This window comes from Schistocerca nitens, chromosome 5, assembly GCF_023898315.1.
Source record: "Schistocerca nitens isolate TAMUIC-IGC-003100 chromosome 5, iqSchNite1.1, whole genome shotgun sequence".
Taxonomy (NCBI): Eukaryota; Metazoa; Arthropoda; class Insecta; order Orthoptera; family Acrididae; genus Schistocerca; species Schistocerca nitens.
The window spans coordinates 835,124,821-835,150,174 of record NC_064618.1 but is presented as its reverse complement, the minus strand read 5'-3'; the positions used below and the strand labels follow the sequence as shown (position 1 = coordinate 835,150,174).

The window sequence follows — 25,354 nt, the reverse complement described above, 5'->3', positions numbered from 1 at the left end:
ATGGTCGAAGTAGAGAAGATATAAAATGTAGACTGGTAATGGCAAGGAAAGCGTTTCTGAAGAAGAGAAATTTGTTAACATCGAGTATTGATTTAAGTGTAAGGAAGTCGTTTCTGAAAGTATTTGTATGGAGCGTAGCCATGTATGGAAGTGAAACATGGACGATAAATAGTTTGGACAAGAAGACAATATAAGCTTTCGAGATGTGGTGCTACAGAAGAATGCTGAAGATTAGATGGGTAGATCATATAACTAATGAGGAGGTATTGAATAGGATTGGGAAGAAGAGAAGTTTGTGGCACAACTTAATTAGAAGAAGGGATCGGTTGGTAGGACATGTTCTGTGGCATGAAGGGATCACCAATTTAGTATTGGAGGGCAGCGTGGAGGGTAAAAATCGTAGAGGGATACCAAGAGATGAATACACTAAACAGATTCAGAAGGATGTAGGTTGCAGTAGGTACTGGGAGATGAAGAAGCTTGCACAGGATAGAGTAGCATGGAGAGCTGCATCAAACCAGTCTCAGGACTGAAGACCACAACAACAACAACTACTACTACTACTATAGGCTCTAACTATTAGGTTGCATATGGTTAGCGAAAGAAATATTTTGGTGAAGAGCAAACAATGTATTTAGCAAATTTTACCTTAGTCATGTGACATCCAGTTCCAAATATTGTATAGCTGTCAATAATTCCACTGCCCAAACATTATCAACCAAACCTCCTTCATCACACATTTCCTTCCATATTTTCTTATAAAAACATCATTTCATCGCACTTTAAAATGCATGTCCTACCAACACAGAGTCTCCGCTAAGAATATCGTGTCCATAAACTTCCCTATCCAATCGCTAACTGCTAGTCCGTCCAACCACAGAATCTCTTGCCGAGGGCGCATAGGGCTGTCTGCTGTATTAACACAGTCTATAGCGCTGCCAACATACAAACAGGCTACTTACAGCCTCCCCGTTCCGGTACGCGACACTTTAACAACCACAGCTATCCTGGCGGGCTACACGGAGGCTTGTCAACTATCATTATTCTCGTAAACCATTCATGACCGGAACAGGAAAGGAGAGGGGGGGGGGGTTAAGTCATGGACTGTGCGGCTGATCCCGGCGGAGGTTCGAGTCCTTCCTCGGCCATGTGTGTGTGTGTTTGTCCTTAGGATAATTTAGGTTAAGTAGTGTGCAAGCTTAGGGACTGATGACCTTAGCAGTTAAGTTCCATAAGACTCCACACAAATTTGAACATTTTTTGAGGTTAATTGGTACAGGAAGTACTCACCGCCATGCGCCGTAGATAGATTACAAACTCAACAGTATGATACACTGAAGAGCCAAAGAAACTGTTACACCTGCCTAATATCGTGTAGAGCCCCTGCGAGCACGCAGAAGTGCTGCAGCACGACATCGCATGGTCTCGATTAATGTCTGAGTAGTGTAGTGCTGGAGGGATGTGACACCAAGAATCCTGCAGGGTTGTCCAAAAATCCGTAAGAGTACGAGGGGTTGGAGAGGTCTTCTGAACAGCACGTTGCTCCCAGATGCGCTGAATAGTGCTCATGTCTGCAGAGTTTGGTGGCCAGAGGAAGTGTTTAAACTCAGAAGAGTTCCTGGAGCCACCCTGTAGCAATTCTGGACGTGTGGCTGTCGCACTGACCTGCTGGAATTGCCCAACTCCGTCGGAATGCAGAATGGACACGAATGGATGCAGGTGATGAGACAGGATGCTTACATACATGTAACCCGTCGGAGCCGTATCTAGCCCTATCAGGGGTCCCACATCACTAACGGCAAACGTCCCACGACATTACAGAGCCTACGCCAGCTTGAACAGTCCCCCACTAACATGAAGGGCCATGGATTAGTGAGGTTGTCTCCATACCTGTACACGTTCATCAGCTCGATACAGTTTGAAATGAGACTCGTCCGACCAGGCATCAACAGTTCGATGTCGGTGTTGACGGGCCCAGGCGAGGCGTAAAGCTTTTTATCGTGCAGTCATCAAGGGTATACGAGTGCACCTTCGGCTCCGAAAGCCTATACTGGTGATCTTTCATTAAGTGGTTCGCACGCTGACACTTGCCGATGGCCCAGCACTGAAATCTGCACCAATTTGGTGTCTACGGTCGTCATTTGTCCCGTTCTCGCTCGATCTGTGCGAATCGGCCTCGCGCACTGAGTTTTTCGTAAGAACTTAATTATGTGTATAGACATTTCATCCACTGCAGGAATCAAGGATAGGCCTATCAACCTACTTTGCCTGTTATCGACACTTATACTGGCAAGAGGTCGGTCACAGGGATTCCAAGACTATCGAGAAAGTTTCAATTTCAAAAATATACTGTATATGTGACATAAAGTCATGCAGGATGCAGGCGGTCGATCATTGCTGTAATAATCAGTGGTTTTGTATTCAGCGTGACGGCGTCGCGGTGGTCAAAGTCAAATATCAGCAAGTAACGACGTTATTGCGGCCGCTGCGATGTCGGAGATTTGATGTTTTACAGAATTCCTGATATTCACGGTACACTCGTAATGGAAAATTCCCCCTTCATCGCTACCTCAGAAATGCTTTGTCCCTTCGCTCGTACGCCGACTATCACACCACGTTCAAACTCACTTAAATCTTAACCTGCCATTGCGGCAGCAGTAACCGATCTAACAATTGCGCCAGACACTTGTTGACTTATACAGGCGTTGCTGACCGCAGCGCTGTATTCTGCCTGTTTACATATCACTGTATTTGAATTCACATGCCTATACAAGTTTCTTTAGCGCTTCAGTATATCTCACTTGTCAGTGAGGAATTTGAAACTTTCGGCACAGGGCAGTATGATGTACTGGAACTAAGGCTCAAGTCTAAAAGAATAGTTGACCACGCACTGGATGGATATGTACGCAGTAGAACACTCCAAAAAGGGAGGCAACCTCTGTCGTTTACCGTCACTGTGCAAAAATCTTCTAGGGAAACAGGTGCAAAACAAACGAGTATATAGAAAACAAACGAGTATATAGAACACAAACATAATACAGAAAAGTTTATGAAAACAAAGTATGGAAAAATTAAAAGAGTTGATAGATTCAAATACCTGGGGGAGTGGATCCAAGCAAATGGACTGGATAACACAACAAATAAAGAAAGAATAAAAAAGTTGGAATTTGCATATAAATTAACACAAAACTACTACAATAAGAAATCAATATCCATACAAGCAAAGATTAAACATTATAATTCAGTTATTAGGACACAAGCAACATATGGATCAGAGTGCCCAACATTGAATAAGAAAGGCGAATTAAGAGAACTAGAAAAAAGAGAGAGAAAAATATTAAGAAAAATTCTAGGTCCTGAGAAAAACAAGGAAAACAGGTGGATTAAAAGGAGAAATGAAGACCTATACAAAAATACAGAAAAGATCACAGATACAATGAGGAAGAGACGGCTAAAATTTCATGGACATTTAAAAAGAATGGAAGAAACACGGATTACAAAGAAAATTTTTAATTACGTTAGTAAGCTGAAAAACACTGTAGGATGGATAGAAGCAGCAAAGAAAGACGCCAACAAAATAGGTGTTACAGAAGAAATAATACGTGACAGGAATAACTTTAGGCTACTTATATAAAACGCAAACTATGAAGAAGATGCGCCAAAACATCGACCCAAGAGAGTGTGGACAGATGAGCAGAGACGAGCAGTTGGCGAGAAAATGAAGAAGTACTGGGAAGAACGGAAGAAAAAGAAACACCATAAGTCTTAAGTTGTATGCGGTCCATAGCTGGCCAAATTCATAAAAAAAAAAAGATGCTGAATGAAACGCGTTTGACAATCAAGAGGGCAATGTGTGATGCGTTTACTGACTACCGTAGTAGGATATCCACAAATGATTTTTCACAGAACCCAAAGAAACTCTGGTCGTATGTAAAGGCTATTAGAGGAGCCAAAGATAGTGTCCAGCCCCTACCGAATGATATTGGAACGGAAATTGAGGGTAGCAAAGAAAAAGCTGAAACGCTTAACCCCTTTTTCAGATGTTCCTTTACAAAGGAAAACCCAAGAGAACTGCCCCAATTTAATCGCTGTACCACTGAAAAGGTGAGTGAAATAAGTATTTGTGTTATTGGTGCTGAGAAACAGCTGAAATCATCAAAACTGAACAAAGCCCTAGGGTCCCATGGAATACCCGCCAGATTCTATAGTGAATTTGCGTCTGAGTTAGCCCCTCCTCTAACTATAATCTGTCGTAGATCACGCGAACAATAAACCGTGCCCAGTTCTTGGAAAAAAGCACAGGTCACACCCGTCTACAACAGGGGTAGCAGAAGTCATTCACAAACCTACCGTGCAATACCACTGATATCGATCTGTTGTAGAATCTTAGAACACATTCTGAGCTCAAACATAGTGAGGTGTCTCAATACCAGCCAGCATGGATTCCCAAAACATCGATCATGTGAAACCCAACTCGCACTTTTCCCACGTGACACACTTAAAGTTTGGCATCAAGGCAATCAGGTAGGGCAGTATTTCATAAATTCCCAAAAACATTTGAAGCAGTATCATACCTACGCTTATGGTCAAAAGTACGATCATATAGAGTATCAAGTGAAATTTGTACTGGGGACTTTTTAGTAGCGAGGACACAGCACGTTATCTTGGATGCAGAGTCATTTTCAGATGTAGAAGTAACTTCAGGTGTGCCCCAGGGAACTGTGTTTGGACTCTTGCTGTCTATGTTGTATATGGATGACCTTGAAGACTATATTAATAGTAACATCAGGCTTTTTACAAATGATGCAGTTATCTATAATGAAGTACAATCTGAAAGAAGCTGTATAAATATTCAGTGAGATCTTGATAAGATTGACAACTTGCTTTAAATGTTCAGAAATGTAAAATTGTGCACTTCACAAAACGAAAAAACGTAATATCCTGTGACTGTAATATCAACGAGTCACCTTTGGAATCGGTCAACTATACAAATAACAGGGTGTAACAGTTTGAAAGCATATGAAATGGAATGATCACATAGGTTCACTCGTGGGTAAAGTAGGTGGTAGACATCAGTTTTTTGGTTCTAGAATATTGCTCAAGAGGGTGGGACCCATATCAGATAGGACTAATAGGGGATATTGAAAATATACAGAGAAAGGCAGCATGAATGGTTACAGGTTTGTTTAATGCGTGGGAGTGTGTCACAGAGATACTGAAAGGCTCTTGAGGATAGACGTAAACTATACCAAGAAGGACTGTTAACAATGTTTCAAGAACCGGCTTTAGATGATGACTCCAGGCATATACAACCCCGTACGTATCGCTCGCAAAGGGATCGTGAGGATAGGATTAGAATAATTATTTCACGCACAGAGGCCTTCAAACAGTCATTCTTCCCGCGCTCCATAAGTAAAAGAAATGGGAAGAAATCATAATAACTGGTACAATGGGATGTAGCGTCTGCCATGGACCTCGCGGTGGTTTGTATAGTACACATATACACTACTGGCCATTAAAATTGCTATACCAAGAAGAATTGCAGATGATAAACGGGTATTAATTGGACAAATATATTATACTAGAACTGACATGTGATTACATTCCCACGCAATTTGGGTGCATAGATCCTGAGAAATCAGTACCCAGAACAACCACCTCTGGCCGTAATAACGGCCTTGATACGCCTGGGCATTGAGTCAAACAGAGCTTGGATGGCGTGTACAGGTACAGCTGCCCATGCAGCTTCAACGCCATACCACAGTCCATCAAGAGTAGTGACTGGCGTATTGTGACGAGCCAGTTGCTCGGCCACCATTGACCACACGTTATCAGTTGGTGAGAAATCTGGAGAATGTGCTGGCCAGGGCAGCAGTCGAACTTTCTGTACCCAGAAAGGCCCGTACAGGACCTGCAACATGGCGTCGTGTATTATCCTGCTGAAATGTAGGGTTTCGCAGGAATCGAATGAAGGGTAGAGCCACGGGTCGTAACACATCTGAAATATAATGTCTACTGTTCAAAGTGCCGTCAATGCGAACAAGAGGTGACCGAGACGTGTAACCAATGGCGTCCCATACCATCACGCCGGCTGATACGCCAGTATGGCGATGACGAATACACGCTTCCAATGTGTATTCACCGCGATGTCGCCAAACACGGATGTGACCATCACGATGCTGTAAAGAGAACCTGGATTCATCCGAAAAAATGATGTTTTGCCATTCGCGCACCCAGGTTCGTCGTAGAGTACACCATCGCAGGCGCTCCTGTCTGTGATGCAGCGTCAAGGGTAACCGCAGCCGTGGTCTCCGAGCTGATAGTCCATGCTGCTGCAAACGTCGTCGAACTGTTCGTGAAAATGGTTGTTGTCTTGCAAACGTCCCAATCTGTTGACTCAGGAATTGAGATGTGGCTGCACGGTCCGTTACAGCCATGTGGATAAGATGCCTGTCATCTCGACTGCTAGTGATACGAGGCCGTTGTGGTCCAGCACGGCGTTCCGTATTACCCTCCTGAACCCACCGATTCCATATTCTGCTAAAAGTCATTGGATCGTGAGCAGCAATGTCTTGATACGATGGACTGCAATTGCGGTAGGCTACAATCCTACCTTTAAGTCGGAAACGTGATGGTACGCATTTCTCCTCCTTACACGAGGCATCACAACAACCTTTCACCAGGAAACGCCGTCACCTGCTGTTTGTGTATGAGAAATCGGTTGGAAACTTTCCGCGTGTCAGCACGTTGTTGGTGTCGCCACCGGCGCCAACCTCGTGTGAACGCTCTGGAAAGCTAATCATTTGCATATCACAGCATCTTCTTCCTGTCGGTTATATTTCGCGTCTGTAGCACGTCATCTTCGTGGTGTAGCAATTTCAGTGGCCAGTAGCGTAGATGTGGTATGTAAAGATGTGGACTTGATCTTCCCTGGAACGCTGTACTCCTCGTGTGTATTATCGCTTTTCTTGTCACGAGGAAATGAGAAGGCAGCTGCAGTTATTAGAGGAGTTGTCGCTAGCCCGCTTCTAGCTCGTGACGGAGGAACAAGTTTGCCGGATGTTACCAGTAGAGAGAGAGCAGGTCCAGCCGCCCGGCGCGGCGCAGCGCCCGCGCCCCGCGGCTTCTGCGCATGCGCCGCGACGGCCGCAGCAGCAGCAGCCTCCGCCCCTGGCCGTACTGTGCTCGCGTCTCTGCCGCCCGAGGTGCGCGCTCCACACGGCGACGCCGCCTCCGCCTGCCCCCAGGTCGTCTCGTCCACGGCCCGCGTGCGGCCCGCCGCCCTGACCGACGCCGGCGCGCCCGCCTCCATCACGTCTGTAACGGCGCTGCCCCCCGTCACGACGGCTGCGGGGAACGGCATCGCAGCCGGCATGTCCGCCGCCGACGGCGGAGAGAGCATCGCGCTCGACAGCTTCCGCCGCCCCGACGAGCGACGCATCGTCATCGGCGGTAAGTACCCGTCCCGCGGCCGGCGCCGCCTCTCTGTTTACCTGCCGCGCCCGCCGTGCCACGCCTTCTCGCTGGCTCGGAGTCACCAGCTCCTAACAATAGAACAGCAAGTGTCTCCGCTCGTCGTACGCATTGCGCCGAACTCACCTGGGCGTCCTGGCTTTGATATCGTCGTGGCTGTACAGCGCAGATGTGCATCAGCTCTTACATCTTGCATACCGTCAATATCTGTGCAATATGTTCACGCTAACAAACTTTTCTCTTTCAATAAAATGCGAGTCGTTAACCTTTTTTTTCAGTTAAAGTTGCCCGTATTTTATTGAACGTTATCTCCAATTACTGTTGCGTCATTTTAGGTAAGACCAACACAGTTTCTAAAATACAGCGGTCCATCTGTGCCGCTAGCCCAGTTGAATTTGTACCTTCAGTGTGACAAGTACTGCTCATTGAGATGTACAGATATTTCAGTTTTACTGCTTGTATTTGTAAGTCCACAGGGCTTTAATACTGATGATGGTGATGCTGTGACTGGAACCGATTTGTAAGAGTAATAAAGATTTCTACTTCAACGACCAATGCTGACCCTCCCGTTCTTATTAACAGAATTATGTGTTTTGAAACAATAAACTGCACGCTGCGTGTGTTAATCTCTCAAGTGCCACAACATGGTCACGGACTCATTTTCAGACTTTATGTCTTCAATTGACAAATCTGTTAATCAGTTCGACAGTGCACGTCGGACTTCTCGCTTTAGCCCACATTAATATTTTGTGTTACTGTTCAAGTTATCTACTAGACGCTCGGTCAATGAATCATCGCTTCACAAAATCTTTCGGAATTGCTTCCTCGTTAATAGATGGTGGCGTAATTTTAACGTTCTTCATTGAATGACGCGAAGTTCACTCAGATTTCGAAACCAACCATGTGCGATGCAAGTACGACAAAGTCTGTGGGAACGGCAATAGGCCGGATAGAACACGTCACATCGAGTATGTGTCCCTGGTAGCCTCACAGGACCCATAATTACAAATGATTCAAAACGCACTTGAATACAAAAAAATGGTTCAAATGGCTCTGAGCACTATGGGACTCAACTGCTGAGGTCATTAGTCCCCTAGAACTTAGAACTAGTTAAACCTAACTAACCTAAGGACATCACAAACATCCATGCCCGAGGCAGGATTCGAACCTGCGACCGTAGCGGTCTTGCGGTTCCAGACTGCAGCGCCTTTAACCGCACGGCCACTTCGGCCGGCGCACTTGAATACAACTGAATCTTACAAATTTAGCATGTAAAAATGTAAGTAAACACTTCCATTAACTCATTTTATTAATTTTCCGTTATTTTTCGCATTTGCTGTGTTATCATAATGTGTACTGTTTTGTACAGAACCACAAAATCATTTGAGACTGGCCTAGAAGGCTGAAACTAGCCAGCAACAAACAAAATTGTGATTCTTCAGTTTCTCCAGGCGTATTTTATGACGAAATAAATGTCGGGTGAACAGGTACATCAGCGCACCTGATGATGGCAACGTGGTCGATTGCCGAAACATTGTGTCCTATGGACACTCATACCAGGCTGTTCACCCGAGATTTATTTCGTAACAAACGAAATTAATACAGCAAAAGCGGAAAAATGCCACGTTCCTTTTATTAAGTTCTACCTTAATAGCGAGGGAGTTTCTCAGTCATCGATCAGTGGCTGAATCATTTCTGAGAAACGCCTTGAAAGATTGATCCCATTACCAGTCTTATGGATGTGTCATTGCGTCATATTGCGCTACAAAATGGTTCAAATGGCTCTGAGCACTATGGGACTCAACTGCTGTGGTCATCAGTCCCCTAGAACTTAGAACTACTTAAACCTAACTAACCTAAGGACATCACACACATCCATGCCCGAGGCAGGATTCGAACCTGCGACCGTAGCAGTCGCGCGGTTCCGGACTGCACGCCTAGAACCGCTAGACCACCGCGGCCGGCTATTGCGCTACACACACCAATGTTGCAACCAACAACATTATCAGCTGAAATGTTGGACTTTTCACACCGTGAGTCGATTACTCTTCCAGAAGCGTTGCTGAAGCTGACTGGCACCAGCCATGCTAGCGCTCAGATAAAAAGTAGTAAAGAGACACTGAATTCAACGAAAAGGCGAACGTTGTCTCGTCTCATCATTGCAGCAGCATTTACGACACGTTACATAATCGTTATTAGTCGCCCAATATTATTTTACTAACAGCCGGAAGACGGACTTCCTAGTCAAAAGAATTTGGAATCTTATTGGACGTCAGCGTGTAGACTGCAATACAAAACCACCTCCTTCTTTCGGACGGAGCGAAAGCAGGAACAATAGTCACGCAGCGAAACATCTGATGCAATATGTTACTGTAAGATTTTCGCAGTAGATCAGAAAAAGTGATGACAGGTAAACCCTATTGTACCATTGTTCTGATAAAAGTAAGGTCACAATCAGGCACAGTAACAGAGAAAAATCGTTAATTGAGCCGTACAAAGCTATACTGACAAGGGAACCTCCCCATCGCACCCCCCTCAGATTTAGCTATAAGTTGGAACAGTGGATAGGCCTTGAAAAACTGAACACAGATCAAACGAGAAAACAGGAAGAAGTTGTATGGAACTATGAAAAAAATTAGCAAAATATACGAACTGAGTAGTCCACGTGCAACATATGTAACTTCAAGGGTGACATGCAGCGAGGGGCGCCGTGGTATTGTGGTTAGCGTGAGCAGCTGCGGAATGAGAGGTCCATGGTTGAAGTCCTCCCCGGAGTGAAAAATTTTTTTTCGCAAAGTTATGATCTATCCATTCGTTCATTGACGTCTCTGTTCACTGTAATAAGTTTAGTGTCTGTGTTTTGCGACCGCACCGCAAAACCGTGCGATTAGTAGACGAAAGGACGTGCCTCTTCAATGGGAACTGAAAACATTTCATCGCAAGGTCATAGGTCAACCGATTCCTCCACAGGAAAACACGTCTGATATATTCTATACGATACTGTTGACGGCATGTGCGTCACATGACAGTAATATGTTGTCGACCCACCTAACTTGTACACTTGGCGAATGGCTAAAAAAATTCTTCTACCTTGCCAGATTTAGGTTTTCTTGTGGATGTGATTATCACTCCCAAAAAAGTGATCGCATCGGACGGACAGACGGACAGATAATAATTGTCTGAAAACAAAAAATTAAAATTTTCGGTCGAGGGAAGACTTGAACCAAGGAACTCTCACTCCATAGCTGCTCACGCAAACCACAGGACCACGGCGCTCCTGAGTGCACATTCCCCTTGAAGTTGTATATGTTGCACGTGGACTACTCAGTTCGTATATTTTGCTAATTTTTTTCATAGTTCCACACAACTTCTTCCTGTTTCCTCGATTGATCTGTGTTCAGTTTTTCAAGGCCTATCCACTGTTCCAACTTACAGCTAAATCTGAGGGGAGTGCGATGGGGAGGTTCCCTTGTGAGCAGTGATGCAGCTTAGGATGGGTTGTGATGCCATGTTTTTTCTCACCATCTGCCTAGTTACACTTTCCTTTTTTGTGGCAGTCCTTTGCCCACTCATATCGATGGCGTTTTGCGAGTCTCGAGTCTCGTGCAACTAATCATTTACTTCAGTGGTGGGCACGAGACGAATACCGGAAAGAAAATGTGTAAGTAAAATGTGTCAACTATTACGCAAGCAGGAACCTAATTATGCAGCACGTGGGACTCACGAAACGCTAACGAACTTTCAGTCTAACGGATCTGTGTGCATAAGCGCAACAAAACAAATGCGCGCGCATCGGCGTGTAGTTGCGGTAAGTGCGCGGTGCGTTTGGTCGATCGCAGTACACGGCTGCTGTTACGTTGAAACTTTGAGGCGCGCCGACATCCCATTTGGGTACACCTAAACAAATGTGCAGGTGTTGATCTTGGTCCAGTTGCAAGGGACAAAGGCGGTGAATCTTCTGTTTTCGGTAAGCGATTATCCAAAGTTAACGATTCCGCCTCCAAAGCCGAAATGCGGTTTAAGATTTTTTTTACATAAGTTTATTTTTAGTCGTATTCATATCAGTAATGAGGGGATCAACACATGTTAAAATAAGCTGCCTACAAAAAGCCAAGCGTCTAGCAGTCGTTATAAGTGAAAACAGTGTATACATTTATGAATAGCGTTAAAGAGTAGTTGTTTTTGTGATCTGCTGTTAGAAGACTGTTTTGATACAGTCTTCCACGCTAATCTTCTTATGTACAAGCCCGTTCATCTCTGCACAACGGAGGCAACCTACATCCATTTGAAATCGCTTACTGATCCCTCTTTTCTATCAAAGTGTGTCGTAAATTTCTTTTTCCGCACATTCCATTCAGTACTTACTCTTTAGTTATTCGATCTACCCATCTAAACTTCCTCATTCTTCTATAGCGGCACATTTCAAATCATTTTGCTTTCCTGTCGTCGGCGTTCACGTCCGTACAAGTGTACACTTCATGAAAATACTTCAGAAAAGACTTCTTAACACATCAAACTTATATTTCGTTGTTAACGAATTTCTGTTTATCAGAAACTCTTTCCTGGCTATTGTCAGTCTGCATTTTACATCATGTCTGCTTCGACCATCGACAGTTACTTTTCTCCCAATTACTAAAACTCATCTATTCCTTCTAGTGTCTCACTTTCTAGTTCATTTCTTGATTAGCATCATCTGCAGTATATGGGTAAACACCATGCTCTTTTTAGTTATACAGGGTGTTACAAAAAGGTACGGCCAAACTTTCGGGAAACATTCCTCACACACAAAGAAAGAAAATATGTTATGTGGACGTGTGTCCGGAAACGCTTACTTTCCATGTTAGAGCTCATTTTATTACTTCCCTTTAAAAATCACATTAATCACGGAATGGAAACACACAGCAACAGAACGTACCAGCGTGACTTCAAACACTTTGTTACAGGAAATGTTCAAAATGTCCTCCGTTAGCGAGGATACATGCATCCACCCTCCATCGCATGGAATCCCTGATGCGCTGACGCAGCCCTGGAGAATGGGGTGTTGTATCACAGCCGTCCACAATACGAGCACGAAGAGTCTCTACATGTGGTACCGGGGTTGCGTAGACAAGAGCTTTCAAATGCCCCCATAAATGAAAGTCAAGAGGGTTGAGGTCAGGAGAGCGTGGAGGCCATGGAATTGGTCCGCCTCTACCAATCCATTGGTCACCGAATCTGTTGTTGAGAAGCGTACGAACAATTCGACTGAAATGTGCAGGAGCTCCATCGTGCATGAAACACATGTTGTGTCGTACTTGTAAAGGCACATGTTCTAGCAGCACAGGTAGAGTATCCCGTATGAAATCATGGCGGTGAGTCGAGGAAGTACAGTACATACTGACGAAACTAAAATGAGCTCTAACATGGAAATTAAGCGTTTCCGGACACATGTCCACATAACATCTTTTCTTTGTTTGTGTGTGAGGAATGTTTCCTGAAAGTTTGGCCGTACCTTTTTGTAACACCCTGTATAGAAAAAAACTCACCACTTGTTTCACTAATTATTGCGACCTATGTTTCGGGTTATTAGCCCATTATCCACCATAGATCAAGAAGATATTTTTTTAAAAAAGACGATTGCCTACTAACCCGTTTGTTCACTTACATACACATTAGCGTTAAATGTCATTCTTCCCTCGTACACAATTTGACTATCTTTTCGCCTAGCTGTGACGCGTTACTTCGTGCTGCCACGCCTAGTTGCTATACAGTGTTAGAACCTTGTCCAGATAATCAAATTATGTTTTCATGGTTTGCTAAAATCAGATCAGAAATTGCTGTTAACAGATCTGTATCCTATTCTTGTCGCGATCAGCAAGTGATCTGTAATAGCCACGCCGTCCACTGGCAATTAAGCTCTCGACGTTCTTCCATTTTTTTTCTGAAGATGAAGCACGCGAATAGCGTTTCATACGTGACGGCGTCGTGCAAGAGCCACTCTTAGCACCTCATTCACGTGCTCGTTTCCTCGCCAGAAGAGCGCGACAGGCGTGCGTACGGCAGTTTTACACGGCGCTTCCCTCGCCCGCCAGCCTCACGCAGCATTGATTTTCCCATCAGATGGCGCGCCGGGGCGCCAGCGGCGCGCCGTAGAGGGCGCGGTGCTTCGTTAGCTACTTGTTGTTTATTTCTGGTTGTGTGCTCCAGCGCTCTCGCTTCGAGTGCGCCGCGTCGGCCGCAAAAACTCTGTTATTCACTGTACCGAGCTTTCCGCGGTAGTACTAGTCGAGGCTAAAAAAAATGGTTCAAATGGCTTTGAGCACTATGGGACTTAACATCTATGGTCATCAGTCCCCTAGAACTTAGAACTACTTAAACCTAACTAACCTAAGGACATCACACAACACCCTGTCATCACGAGGCAGAGAAAATCCCTGACCCCGCCGGGAATCGAACCCGGGAACCCGGGCGTGGGAAGCGAGAACGCTACCGCACGACCACGAGCTGCGGACACTAGTCGAGGCGCGACGCAGTGCTGAATATTGCTAGTGGGTTGCATTTGTGACAAAAATTCGCCTTCCCTAGCTCTGCATACCTAATCTCACATACGACAGCAGATGATGCTGTAATTTACCGTCTAGTAAGGTCATCCGAAGGCCAGTATCAGCTGCAAAGCGATTTAGAAGAAATTGCTGTATGGTGTGGCACGTGGCAGTTGACGCTAAATAGCGAAAAGTGTGCGGTGATCCACATGAGTTCCAAAAGAAATCCGTTGGAATTCGATTACTCGATAAATAGTACAATTCTCGAGGCTGTCAATTCAACTAAGTACCTGGGTGTTAAAATTACGAACAACTTCAGTTGGAAAGACCACATAGATAATATTGTGGGGAAGGCGAGCCAAAAATTGCGTTTCATTGGCAGGACACTTACAAGGGAACCTCCCCATCGCACCCCCCTTCAGATTTAGTTATAAGTTGGCACTGGATAGGCCTTGAGAAACTGAACACAGATCAATCGAGAAAACAGGAAGAAGTTGTGTGGAACTATGAAAAAATAAGCAAAATATACAAACTGAGTAGTCCATGCGCAAGATAGGCAACATCAAGGATGATATAAGCATAGGGGCGCCGTAGTCCCGTGGTTAGCGTGAGCAGCTACGGAACGAGATGTCCTTGGTTCAACTCTTCCTTGGAGTGAAAAGTTTTTTTTCTTTATTTTCGCATAGTTACGATCTGTCCGTTCGTTTTTGGACGTCTCTGTCCACTGTAATAAGTTTAGTGTATGTGTTTTGCGACCGCACCGCAAAACCGTGCGATTAGTAGACGAAAGGACGTGCCTCTTCAATGGGAACCAAAAACATTTGATCGCAAGGTCATAGGTCAACCTATTCCTTCACAGGAAAACATGTCTGATATATTCTATACGACACAGGTGACGGCATGTGCGTCACATGACAGGAATATGTTGTCGACCCACCTAACTTGTACACTTGGCGAATGGGTAAAAAGATTCTTCTACCTTGCCCGATTTAGGTTTCCTTGTGGATGTGATAATCACTCTCAAAAAAGTGATGAAAACATGAGTTTGTGACATAAACTAAATAAAAAATAAAGTTTTCACTCGAGGGAATACTCGAACCAAGGACCTCTCGTTCCGCATCTGCTCACGCTAACCACGGGACCACCGCACCCCTGACCTCACTTTCTCCTTGATGTTGCATATGTTGCGCATGGACTACTCAGTTTGTATATTTTGCTTATTTTTTCATAGTTCCACACAACTTCTTCCTGTTTTCTCGATTGATCTGTGTTCAAGGCCTATCCACTGTGCCAACTTAAAATTAAATATGAGGGGGGTGCGATGGGGAGGTTCCCATGTTAGAAGATGGAACAAGTCCACTAAAGAGACAGCTTACACTACACTCATTCGTCCTCTGTTAGAATATCGCTGCGCGGTGTGTGATCCTTACCAGGTGGGATTGACGGAGGACATCGAAAGGGTGCAAAAAAAAAGCAGCTCGTTTTGTATTATCACGTAATAGGGGAGAGAGTGTGGCAGATATGATACGCGAGTTGGGATGGAAATCATTAAAGCAAAGACGTTTTTCGTCGCGACGAGATCTATTTACGAAATTTCAGTCACCAACTTTCTCTTCCGAATGCGAAAATATTTTGTTGAGCCCAACCTACATAGGTAGGAATGACCATCAAAATAAAATAAGAGAAATCAGAGCTCGAACAGAAAGGTTTAGGTGTTCGTTTTTCCCGCGCGCTGTTCGGGAGTGGAATGGTAGAGAGATAGTATGATTGTGGTTCGATGAACCCTCTGCCAAGCACTTAAATGTGAATTGCAGAGTAATCATGTAGATGTAGATGTAGATGTAATTAAAGTTTCGCTACTTGAGCCAGTGTAGACGGAAAACTATTTACTGTATGGGTACCCAACTTCATATGAATGATGTCCAGGCTGTGCGTTTTTAGTATTTTTGGTGTCAAGACTAGAGACCAGATTATATGCATCATAAAACCTTAAATTACGCATGCAAATACGCATGAAAAATGCTTGAAACTGCACGAAAAGTGTCGAAATATGCAAGATCAAATAGTAAAAAAAAAAAAAAAAATTGGCAGTTACTGAGTGAATTATATCTGAAAGTCGAACCTGTGCATATCAGTTACGAGGAAGAGCGCCGATCGCACGAAAAATCGGTGCATTTAGAACGCTGATATAATTTTCTGAATACTTTCTGGTAGGTGTTAGGAAGGGGGCCTTTCTGGGATTATTTTCTAAAAATTTGCAAAATGGGGACCCATACCGTGTTTCAAGAACTGTTCCTTCTTTTATATTGTTGTCGGTAACAAGCGGATGCGATGTGAATGAGTCCAACGTAGCATTCGATATCTACATTACCAACTTCGAGACATATAGCTCGAAAACTCCGTAATACTTTATTTAAAAAACAGCACACATCCATGAATTGTTTTGAACAGCATTAACTTTTAATTAATACTGTTGGACCAAAGTATCATTTACAATTAATTTTACATTTTTCTGCTACTCTAAACGTAAACGACCAAGTACTGTTACGAGTGTTTGGCAGTTACTGCGTGCATTATATCTCAAAGTCGAACCTGTGTATATCAGTTACGAGGGTCCGCAGCTCGTGGTCGTGCGGTAGCGTTCTCGCTTCCCACGCTCGGGTTTCCGGGTTCGATTCCCGGCGGGGTCAGGGATTTGCCTCGTGATGGCTGGGTGTTGTGTGATGTCCTTAGGTTAGTTAGGTTTAAGTAGTTCTAAGTTCTAGGGGACTGATGACCATAGATGTTAAGTCCCATAGTGCTCAGAGCCATTTTGAACCATTTGAACCAGTTACGAGGAAGAGCGCCGGCCACACGAAAAATCAGCACATTTGGAACGCTGATATCATTTTTCTGAGTACTTTCTGGTAGGGGTTAGGAAGGGGGCACTTCTGGGATTATTTTCTAGAAATTAGCAAAATGGGGACGCATACCGTATTTCAAGAACTGTTCCTTCTTTGCTATTGTTGTCGGTAACAAGCGGATGCGATGCGAAGGAGTCGCAGCATAACAATCGATATGTACAGTACCAACTTCGAGATATATCGCACACAGGGGGGCACGCTCGAAAACTCCGTAATGTTTTGTTTAAAGCCGGCCGTTGTGGCCGAGCGGTTCTAGGCGCTTCAGTCTGGAACCGCGCTGCTGCTACGGTCGCAGGTTCGAATCCTGCCTCGGGCATGGATGTGTGTGCTGTCCTTAGGTTAGTTAGGATTAAGTAGTTCTAAGTCTAGGGCACTGATGACCTCCGATGTTAAGTCTCATAGTGCTTAGAGCCATTTGAACAATTTTTTTGTTTAAAAAACAACACACAATCATGATTTTTTTGAACAGCATTAACTTTTAATTAATACTATTGGACCAAAGTATTATTTATAATTTATTTTACATTTTTTCTGTTATTGTAAACATAAACGACCAAGTACTATTCTGAATGTTCGGTAGCAGTAAGATTGTGTTTTCGATCACTAAAAACATTTTTATAAGCAGAAAAGGACCGTTCTACATCAACTGAGGTAACTGAGCAGTATCTGAATTTTGATGCTATGTTGGCACTTATTGTTTCTGGTAAAAGTTCGCCCGTCCATTTAATGAAACTATCAATTTGCCACAATGGTTCAAATTCTGGGTTATTGTTTAAAATGTTTCCAAACTTTTCTTTCAGTTTTCTTGGGAATACCTCTGGCAGTGAGCAGTTCACTAAAAATTCATTAACCGAACAGATTCATTCAACGCCAAACCTTGAATTTCAAGCTTTTTTATACTTGCCGGCACATGGGAAAATGAGTGCTAATCACAGCAATGCCTTTTTAAATGCCGGAATCATTAAAAGCTTCCTTGCACTGGCAAATTGCCAAAGCCTCTACACTGTAGAAGTCGTTTACTACCCCTCTAATGGCCTCGAAATGTTCACTGTAAAACAACACAGCTTCGACCCACGTACCCCAACGAGTTACCACTTGTTTGAGAGGTAAAGGCACATTTGGTAGTTTTCCTTTGTAGGTCTTGGTGCGAGCAGGAGCCTTTAGGAACACTTTCTTTGTGGATGAAATCAGTTTATTTACATTCACAAAGGTGGAAAGTACGTCTTCAGTAAGGCGATGCAGTCCACGAGCAAAGCACCTCACATGAATCAAATTGGGATATAATAGTCGGAGGGCTTTTTCTGCTTTGATGATATAGGGAGCACCATCTGAAATAAACACAAACACCCTTTCATCTGGAGAAGATTCTGGAAATATTTTTCTAATACCCTCATTCACAAACCTGGCCATCGTACAGTGATTTACTGTTTAAAGTTCTTTCCAGGCCGCTAAATAGGAAGAAGAAGGCTCTTCTTTTAAAGCACCAACAATTAAATTTGCAATGTAACGGCCACAAGTGTCTGTAGTTTCGTCAACTGAAATCCAAATAATGCTGTCCTTGAGTTCACTGTGTATTTCTTCCAGAACATTTACGTAAATTGTCCATATGTCATTTTTATGCAATGTTGATTCATCTGGTATATTTTGATTTAAACAATATTTGCGCAGGAACGCTATGAGGACAGGATTTGTAAGTGTGTGAAGAGGAATATTGCTTGCAACAAATGCTTTACATAGATCCATGTTAAACCGACTTTTTTGGTTACCTTTGGAGAAATCCCAGCTACGGCAACTGGCTGTTGCCAGAAATTGTTGTCGTGGTACTTTCTTCGGCAATCCTGCGGTATGAAGACTTGTCTTGACATGCTGGCCTATTTCAAACTTCTTTTTTGGCACGTAACGTTTTTCTCGCAAACTCGACAATATAAACAATTCCGTCATATGTAAATGTTCCAGGATGGTCAGCTATCCACGAAACGACGTTTCTTTTTTCGGGTGGCTTGGCGCGCAACACGTTACACACGACACGTCTTAAACACGTTCAGCTGTGTACAAGTAAATAGAAGCGTATTTAATTTAATTTGTTGCCGACGTGTACAGTACGACAGCGGGCAGTGGCGTCTCGGTTAGCCATTGCACGCAGTTCTAGGGCACGGTCAATCTGTGAGACATTACAGCTAGATTGAGCTAGAGACCGCCAATTTAAATTTTCAAATGTTGTAAGCATAGAGCGAAAATATGCATCGTCAGAAAATTTTAGTTAAAATATGCAATAACCGTTGAAAATGAACCTAATATGCAAATGCAAATGCAACATGTAAACGCATATAATCCGGTCTCTAGTCATGACTTATGGCTCGGCGACATATGGTGCATTACACTTTTTAATATTACTGGTATTAAAAAAACGTAATATTAAATTTATTGCTTTTATTGGCGTTCAGCTTCTAAAATGATGTAATGGTGCATAGAAAATTTTTGCTTGTGGATGATGAAATTATATATTCCACCAACCAGCGTTAGATTCCCATCAGACCGACGAGAACGTTGACCGACGGCTTTGTTTAGAGGCCAGTGACTGATCAAAAAATTACGCAGTTTGCGTAATTACATTTCCCGGATACTGATAGAAAAGATCGGTAAAAGATATCTCAGGAACGCTGAAATAAAAGTTTGATAAAGTAATAGCCTTTTGAACACTAGTAGCGTTCGGCTGTGGCCACCAAACAATCCGTCGGCAACTCTCATTCGCTGCAGCTTGGAAAATTTCTGAATTGTAGCATAATAATATGATATGTGGAATTAATGAAGAAGGAAAGTACAGTCTTAATTAAAACACAGCTTTTGAAATTAAATTAGCGTAATTATTTGGCGAACTTTACAGAGCGACACTTACACATGTGAAACAGCCACGGAAAACAAACGAGAGAGAGAGAGCGAGAGTTCACAGCTCCTGCTTTTATATAATCCACAAACAAATTACGACGGCTGACTTCAACTTGCTTTACAGTTTCGGTAGATAAACATTTCTCTGGAACACTCGTTAGTAGAACAGCAATAAAATATACATTCCTTACATTAAATCGTGACTTTTTCCCCTCACATTACGGATTTATTTACACAGAAATAATATATTCTTAACATATTTTAGCCTTAATTAAAAATTGGGGCACATTCAATTAATTATTCATAAAAGTATCATTTCAACTTCCAGTCAACATCGGTCTGGACAAGGTGAGCAGCTATTTTATCAAAACAACAGCAATAGCGCTGCCTGTTCTTCGTGAATATCAATCCATTAAAGGAATAATCTTTCCGGACCGGGGTCAAATAACATTATTCGGAAGTTCAAATTAACTGGTGATTTGGGAATTGTTCCTGAGAGAGGCCGATCGTCAATAGCGCCACAGATTGTTGAAGAAATTACTCTTGCCATGTCTGAGAATGCTGGACGCAATGTGTAATCTTCAAGCAGTGTACGAGTTCCGTCACGACAGCTGGACATTCCATAGTCCACAGTTCGAAAAGTGTTGCGAACAGTTGTCAAATGGTATTCGAACAAACTTCCAGGCTGTTGTGGTTGCAGATGGCCGACGCACTCAGCAACGTTTGTAGCCTGGAATACAAACGTGGTACGCAGTTAACAAATGTTGCTATCTAATGTGGAAACTGAAATGTTTCTTTCAATGGTTTCTTAAAAAAAATGGCTCTGAGCACCATGGGACTTAACTTCTGAGGTCATCAGTCCCCTAGTACTTAGAACTACTTAAACCTAGCTAACCTAAGGGCAACACACACATCCATGCCCGAGGCAGGACTCGAACCTGTGACCGTAGCGGTCGCGGGGTTCCAGACTGTAGCGCCTATAACCGCTCGGCCACCCCGACCGGCAATGGTTTCTTCGTTTTCCTCTTCCGAATGCCATTACAAATTTGCGAGTGCACACCTTACCGCCTTCCGCCCTCTTCTCTTGCAACCACCACAGGTGTTCCACCACACTGTTCACCCTGATGGAGTGTTCTACTTAATTTTATGACTTCCTCTCTTCAAGGATTTGACTTTTGACTACGAACATCGGGAGCATTTTGGTGCGCTAATGAAGCACTATATTCAGTTGAGGATGCTGTTTTAATACAGCAAAACCGCTTGTGATAATAGGGAAATTAACGATTACAGCTGTCTTGCAGTTCATTTTACTTCTATTGATTATGAAAATTAACAGTTGTGGCTGCCAACATTACAAAGATCTATGTTTCCAAAATGTTTCCTTGTCCCACGATCCCTCGTTTTTCATGGGGGTCCTCTCAGCTAGCGAAAGTTTCATTATATCCACTCTGTATTTCAGCCACATTAACTGATGTTCCTTTCCTTGGTCCATTATTTCTGTTCTGAATGACAATAGTTTGTCGCTTTCGTTGGCCAGGAGCGGAACTAAGCTGGGCAGTGGGCATCCAAAAGAAGGAAGAAAAGTGGAACATTTAAATTTGTTGTTACCTCGTGCTCTTAGTAATACCCATTCCACCTTCCCACAACTAAGTTTTATGTACGGCTATCCTTTCTCTGACGGTTGGTGAGCATTATAAATTGACCTTAGACATCCCGATTCCTTACTTGGAAAACGGTATAAGCAATATGCAAAGGAGGAACAGAGGAGCATCAAGGCAGCTGCCGAGAGAGGAAACAGATAAAACAGTTGTAACGGGACAAGCCACGTAGCGGAGAACCAAAAAATTGTGTCCGGTAAGAGATGGGTCTCGGTAGCCATTAGTGCAGTAGTTTCCAAATTTAGTTTTTGTTTGTAGGTCTCGATGCGAACAGGAGCTTTTAAAAACACTTTCTTTGTGGATGAAACCAGTTTATTTACATTACGTCCGTGTACAGTCAGGCATTAGCTCCTATCCGACACCCTAATTCACGCCAGCACATCAAAATTAACGGATAATTAAACTTTGCAATGAAAACGAATTATTTTAAACATTGTTTTTAAAATGACAAAAGATTAATGATACTTGGTTTTGTTAGGTGTTTCATTAAACGATGAACTATTTAGTCAATGACACAATTGTTTCTGCTAATTTCAAAAATCTTTTTTTTTTTTTTTTTTTTTTTTTTTTTTTTTTTTTTTTTTTTTTTTTACTCAGTGAGCGAGCTGTAATCGGCCACGCGTTCAGGTGGCTCAGTTTGCTTTAATGGAGTAGGAAGAAGAGAGAAAGCACACGTTTCTAATATGTATGGAAATAAGACACACGCCCTAATCTCCTTCTCTCCTCTGTCTCAATCCGTCCTTTCCTCCCCCTCTCTTCGTCCATCTCCTCCCCTTTCCCTCTCTCACTTTCCATCACTCTGTCCCTCTTTCTCTGTCCAACATCCTTCCTCCTTTCTCTCTCTCTCCATCTTCTCCCCATGTCGTCCTCCCTTTCTCTGTCCACCTACTCCTTCCCGCTTTCTGCGCCCATTTGCTCACAGTGTCCATCTTCGGTTCTCTCCCCCCCCCCCCCCATCCCCCCCACCTCCCTCCGCCACCACTCAGAAATTAGGCAGTATTTATTGTTATTCCAAATTCCTATTTTGTAGCAGTATTTTAATCATCAGCCGATAAGCCGTATATACAACTTTCCTGTTTGCTAACAACGTTTCACTGTTCTTTATACACATATCAAAAAAAGTTTTGCATCACCTCGGTTCCGAGAGTTCCAGAACCTGTACAGAAAACTGGAGTAGAGATCAACATAAACATCATTTCAGCCATTTTTACTGCTCATGAAAACCACACATTGCATGTTGTACCATCATACAGCGAGACCTTCAGAGATGGTGGTCCAGATTGCCGTACACACTGGTACTTCTAATACCCAGTAGCACGTCCTCTTGCATCGATGCACGCCTGTGTTCGTCGTGGCATACTATCCACAAAATTCATCAAGGTACTGTTTGTCCAGGTTGTCCCACTACTCAACGGCGATTCGGAGTACATCCCTCAGAGTGGTTGGTGGGGCGCGTCGCCTATAAACAGCCCCTTTCAATCTATCCGAGGCATAAGAATGAGATTTTCACTCTGCAGCGGAGTGTGCGCTGATATGAAACTTCCTGGCAGATTAAAACTGTGTGCCCGACCGAGACTCGAACTCGGGACCTTTGCCTATCGCGGGCAAGTGCTCTACCATCTGAGCTACCGAAGCACGACTCACGCCCGGTGCTCACAGCTTTACTTCTGCCAGTATCTCGTCTCCTACCTTCCAAACTTTACAGAAGCTCTTCTGCGAACCTTGCAGAACTAGCACTCCTGAAAGAAAGGATATAGCGGAGACATGGCTTAGCCACAGCCTGGGGGATGTCCCGAGTTCGTGTCTCGGTCGGGCACACAGTTTTAATCTGCCAGGAATTTTCATATCCGAGGCATGTTCGATAGGGTTCATGTCTGGAGAACATGCTGGCCACTCTAGTCGAGCGATGTTATCCTGACGGAAGTCATTCACAAGATGTGCTCGATGAGGGAGCGAATTGTCGTCCAGAAGACGAATGCCTCGCCAATATGCTGCCGATATGGTTGCGCTATCGGTCGGAGGATGGAATTCACGTATCGTGCAGCCATAACGGCGCCTTCCATGACCACCAGCGGCGAACGTCGGCCCCATATAATGCCTCCCTAAAAATCAGGGAACCTCCACCTTGCTGTACTCGCTGACCGGGTTGCCTCCAAACACGTCTCCGACGATTGTCTGGTTAAAGGTATATGCGACACTCATCGGTGAATAAAATGATGCCAATTCTGAGCGGTCCATTCGGCATATTGTTAGGCGCATCTGTACCGCGCTGCATGGTGTCGTGGTTGCAAAGATGGACCTCGTCATGGGCGTGGGGAGTGAAGCTGCCCATCATGGGTCTATTGCGCACAGTTTGAGTCGCAACACCACGTCCTGTGGCTGCAATCAAAAGCATTATTCAACATGGTGGCGTTGCTGTCAGGCTTCCTCCGAGCCCTAATCCTTTGGTAGCGGTCATCCACTGCAGTAGTAGCCTTTAGGCGGCCTGAGCGAGGCATGTCATCGACATTTCCTGTGTTTCTGTATCTCCTTCATGTCCGAACAACATAGCTTTGGTTCACTCCGAGAAGCCTGGACACTTCCCTTCTTGACAGCCCTTCCTGTCCCAAAGTAACAATGCTGACGCCATCAAACCGCGGCATTGACCGTCTGGGCATAGTTGAACTACGGACAACACGAGCCGTGTACCTCCTTCCTGGTGGAATGACTGGAACTGATAGACTGTCGGACCCTCTCCATCTAATAGGGGCTGCTCACGCATGGTTGTCTACATCTTTGGCGGGTTCAGTGACATCTCTGAACAGTCAAAGGGACTGTGTCTGTGGTACAGTATCCATAGACAACGTCTATCTTCAGTATTTCAGGGAAACAGGGTGATGCAAAACTTTTTTTTGATGTGTGCATAAAATAAAAATACAGAGCCTATGTTGGTCCATACTATTATTGTACTAACGTGTAAAAATTTGAAATCAATCGGTTGAGTACTTTTTGAAATTTTTGGTGAGAATGTTTTCCCTTACATCTTACATATATGTTAATATATAATATATATTAAAACGTATGGCATATGTCCGTCCGATTGTTCGCCAGAGTATTGTGCGAAAATTTGAATTAAATCGATCAAGAACTTTTCGAGATTTTTGGCAATAACGTGCCACTTTTATAAATTTCGTACATATTTTTAGATATTATATGTATTTAAAATTAGGTATATAGGACAAGAGAGTCTTCGCATGCAACGTTGCGTCAAAATTTCGAAGCAATCACTCAAGATCTTTCGGAAATTTAAAAATTTCAGCAAACGAACTTTTGGATTTTCGTTACAGAGATGTAAATATTCGATTGTTCAAAATCTTAAATCTCCGACAGTTCTTAACCGACTGCTTTGAAATTTTGACACACTGTTGAATTACAATGACGTGTGTTTTATATGCCTGTTGGAGATCAACATCGTAAATAAATATGTATACAGGGGACACATTGTAAGCAAATACAGGGTGTTTCAAAAATGACCGGTATATTTGAAACGGCAATAAAAACTAAACGAGCAGCGATAGAAATACACCGTTTGTTGCAATATGCTTGGGACAACAGTAAATTTTCAGGCGGACAAACTTTCGAAATTACAGTAGTTACAATTTTCAACAACAGATGGCGCTGCAAGTGATGTGAAAGATATAGAAGACAACGCAGTCTGTGGGTGTGCCATTCTGTACGTCGTCTTTCTGCTGTAAGCGTGTGCTGTTCACAACGTGCAAGTGTGCTGTAGACAACATGGTTTATTCCTTAGAACAGAGGATTTTTCTGGTGTTGGAATTCCACCGCCTAGAACACAGTGTTGTTGCAACAGGACGAAGTTTTCAACGGAGGTTTAATGTAACCAAAGGACCGAAAAGCGATACAATAAAGGATC

General features: G+C 43.6%; 1 protein-coding gene across 1 annotated transcript in view; it reads left to right on the top strand.

Annotated features, from left to right (window-relative positions):
- LOC126259963 (band 7 protein AGAP004871) overlaps positions 1 to 25,354 on the top strand; it is a 570,890-nt gene that overhangs the window by 72,942 nt on the left and 472,594 nt on the right. Inside the window, exon 2 of the mRNA XM_049957076.1 lies at positions 7,248 to 7,452. Coding sequence (XP_049813033.1) covers positions 7,248 to 7,452 — 205 coding nt within the window. The remainder of the gene's footprint in view (positions 1 to 7,247; positions 7,453 to 25,354) is intronic.